We start from the raw sequence: 3,085 nt of genomic DNA on the forward strand, positions 1-3,085 counted from the left end.
TTCATCAGTAAGAAGAACTTGTAAATAAAATATGAAGAAAAATAAATATAATTTAAAATGTTTTTTCTTTTAAAAAGATGCATTTTGAGCCGCTGTGCATGCTGGGAAACATTGGACGCAATCTCGGTAGGCTAGCAATGCTAAGCTAAGCCTCAGTTTCTTTCAGCGGTCCGGTGCGGTCTAGTAGAGTACTACGTACGGAGGAGTTAATCCTGGTGGTGAGCGTTTCCAATCAGTTAAGCCCGTAGACATAATATAGAATTACATCTTCTATTCTATTTTCTCAGTCTGACCTCTGACCCTATCTCTAACATAACAAATACTCCTATTTGTCTTTATTTAAAGAATTAAAACAAATGTGTTTTTATGAGGAAAAATCCATAAAAAATGTAATTTTGTTCAGTTTAGTTGTGGAACAATAAAGATTTGACAGAATATTTTACCTTAAAACTTGTTTTTAAGACTAAATACAAATTGAGAAATTCCTGTTCAATTTCCTCGAACCTAAATTAAAAGTATTAAATATTCAAAATATGACTGCACGTGATAAATTAGAGTGGTTGTACTTTCAACTGCGGTTTATGGAATAAAATGAAAAATAAAAACAGGAAGATCCTAAAAACATGCTTGAAATTACTGAAAAATTAGGAAATTAAGAAAATGCGAGACTTTACCCAGGGAGCCATGACACTCGGAAAAATGCTTATGTAAAGACTCTCTGCATCGTCATCCAGGACTGTTTTCAGGGTATATTAGTCAAAGTTGGGGTGAAAATGTTATAAATCGTAGGGGTTTGCTTAAATTTGTTAATACTTGCGATCACAACATTGCAAAATCCTGGAGGGATTGTAATATGAAAAAAAGACAATTTACTGCTCATTAATTAGCATTTCAAGTTAAAGATTTTATTTAATGCACTTCCTCTATTAAAAAAGTTGGCATTTCTTAAGACGACATTGTTTTGACAAACTGGTTGAAAGGACAACTTGACTTTATGATATGCTTTAATTAAAAAAACAAAAACAATGAAAACATGGACGACTACAACCGCTAAAGTAAAATGCTAACAAGTGAAAATTTTTCAATTGAGTTTCTTGCTATGAATTAGTCTGAAAATGCACAAGTCAGATCAGTGTGGGACATTCCCAGAAACCGGAAGGGTTTCTCCGGTCCGGCAGGTTAAGGAGCATCCAGCTGCTCCAGTAAGGTTCTTCTCCTTTTCTCCAGCTCTCCTTCACTCAGCTCACTGCCAGATGTATCCCAGCCGCCCTGCTTAGACAACACAAATATATCAGTCAGAATTTCAGGATAACCAACATGTTTCATCTCAACGCCGGAACAAACCTCTTCCTTAGCCGCTTTCCTTTTAGGAGATTTCTGTTTGGAGTCTGGACGGGATTTCCCTCTGGATTTGTCCTCTTTCTCCTTCTCTGCGTCCTTTTCCCGCTTTCCTTCGCGTTCTCTGGTCTTCTTCTCGCTGTCAGATTCCGGGGAGGCCTGTTCATCGCAGTCATGACAAACGGGATCAGAAATGACGGCCTAAAGATGCTCTGAAAAGCTCCGGGACACTTACAGACTTGTGACGCCTCTTCTTGCCCTTCTTCTTGTGCTTCTTGGATTTCTTGTAGCTCCTCTCTGCTTTCAGGAAAAAAAGAGATTTATAAATCGGAACTTTTCAGTTGTTAATCGATGCACTGAAAAACACTCACCAGACTCTCCGCTGGTTGATCGCTCTGATGGAGATTTGGATTGAGACCTCTTCTTCTTCTTGTGGTACTCCTCTTCCTCAGACTCGGAGCCCTGTTAGCGTGTAAACACGTTACTTTAAGGAATTCCAGCTACAGGACTTGATATTTAAACGCAGGGAGGAGAATCGCTGACCGATCGGGAGCGGGATCTCTTCCTGTGGTGCTTCTTGGACTTCTTCGAGTGCTTCTTCGTCTTGGAGTGGTGATGCTGACATTCATGCTGGGGAGAAATGATTTCCTTTTTTACATCACTGTTAAACATGAACGTACTCTCCGTTGACAGTCTTACCTCCAAAACGTGCATGAAATCTTTAAAGATTCTTTTCCGCTCCGACTCCAGAGTGATGTCCTCGAAGGCCGCCTCTTTCACAAACCGCTCCCTGACCTGAACGAGTTAAATGTCACTCATCACGAAACATTCCGTTTGATCCAAACTGAAAAGGAGGGGACGGGGATATAAATAGGAGCGCTGTGAGGATACGTACTCCCTCCCACAATGCCTCTGGTTCCAGGGGTGGAGTGGCTTGCTTCAGCATGGTTTTGAAAGCCGCTTCTTTTCTTTTCATCTTGCGGGCCTCCTCCTTCTCCCGCTCCCGCTCTCGGGCTTCAGCCTTCTCCAGCAGCTGCAGAGAGATGAAGGAAATCCAGAGCGTTCATGCAAACTATGGTCCTCACAGAGGATTTTTAACCCATTTGGAGGAGGGCTCATACACTGTTGAAGGCCAGCTTTATGTTTCCTGCGTCCAGTGTGGCGGCTCTCTTATCGGAGCTGATGATTGATCCGAAATCATCAAAGCTGGTGTTCACTTCCACCATGAAGCCTTTGTCCTGAGGAAGGACAGAGACATTATTCTAGAAATTCTCCATAAACCGCTCTAATCACATGCTGACCCACAATCCTAACCTTGAGGATATCTTTAATTATTCGCTTTTCGTCATGGTAACGAGCTTTTAGGTCTTCTACGTAGAATTTGAAAAGATCCAAGGGAGTGGAACCTGCAGAAAAAAAACAAAAACACATTTAAATTAGGCCTGGGAATCGATGACAAAAAAATGTACAAATTATTTGCAAATCTGGAAAAATTAATCTGGATTAATCACCATTGTTTTTTGTTTTTTTTGTAGTTACAGTTTTTGCCAGCCACTTATCTGCAAATAGTAATAATATGAAATCACAGATAAAATTGAACATTTATTTTTAACACTTTGGAACCCTAAAAACTCAGTTTTTGTCTGCTGAATTTTTTATTTTCAGTTTGCTACCTGCTTGCTTACTTGGTCTTATTTTATTCAGCACAACCTCTCCTATGTGACACTACCTTTATTTAGTCATTTTT

At 39.9% G+C, this 3,085-nt stretch overlaps 1 protein-coding gene across 4 annotated transcripts in view; it reads right to left on the bottom strand.

Annotated features, from left to right (window-relative positions):
* Positions 1–883: 883 nt before the first annotated feature.
* The window catches only part of prpf40a (PRP40 pre-mRNA processing factor 40 homolog A), a 15,583-nt gene continuing 13,381 nt past the window's right edge, over positions 884–3,085 (bottom strand). Inside the window, exons 19-27 of one of the 4 annotated variants that reach the window (XM_024287015.1) lie at positions 2,653–2,744; positions 2,460–2,576; positions 2,234–2,371; positions 2,038–2,133; positions 1,882–1,968; positions 1,710–1,800; positions 1,574–1,635; positions 1,345–1,497; positions 884–1,269 (exon numbers count right to left, since the gene is read on the bottom strand). In XM_024287015.1, the coding sequence (XP_024142783.1) occupies positions 1,180–1,269; positions 1,345–1,497; positions 1,574–1,635; positions 1,710–1,800; positions 1,882–1,968; positions 2,038–2,133; positions 2,234–2,371; positions 2,460–2,576; positions 2,653–2,744 (926 nt within the window). In that variant the 3' untranslated portion in view covers positions 884–1,179. Of the gene's footprint in view, positions 1,273–1,344; positions 1,498–1,573; positions 1,639–1,709; positions 1,801–1,881; positions 1,969–2,037; positions 2,134–2,233; positions 2,372–2,459; positions 2,577–2,652; positions 2,745–3,085 lie in introns of all 4 variants that reach the window. The other 3 variants (XM_024287013.1, XM_024287014.1, XM_024287012.1) reach the window with 3 other exon arrangements.

This window comes from Oryzias melastigma, linkage group LG21 (genome assembly GCF_002922805.2).
Source record: "Oryzias melastigma strain HK-1 linkage group LG21, ASM292280v2, whole genome shotgun sequence".
Lineage (NCBI taxonomy): Eukaryota > Metazoa > Chordata > Actinopteri > Beloniformes > Adrianichthyidae > Oryzias > Oryzias melastigma.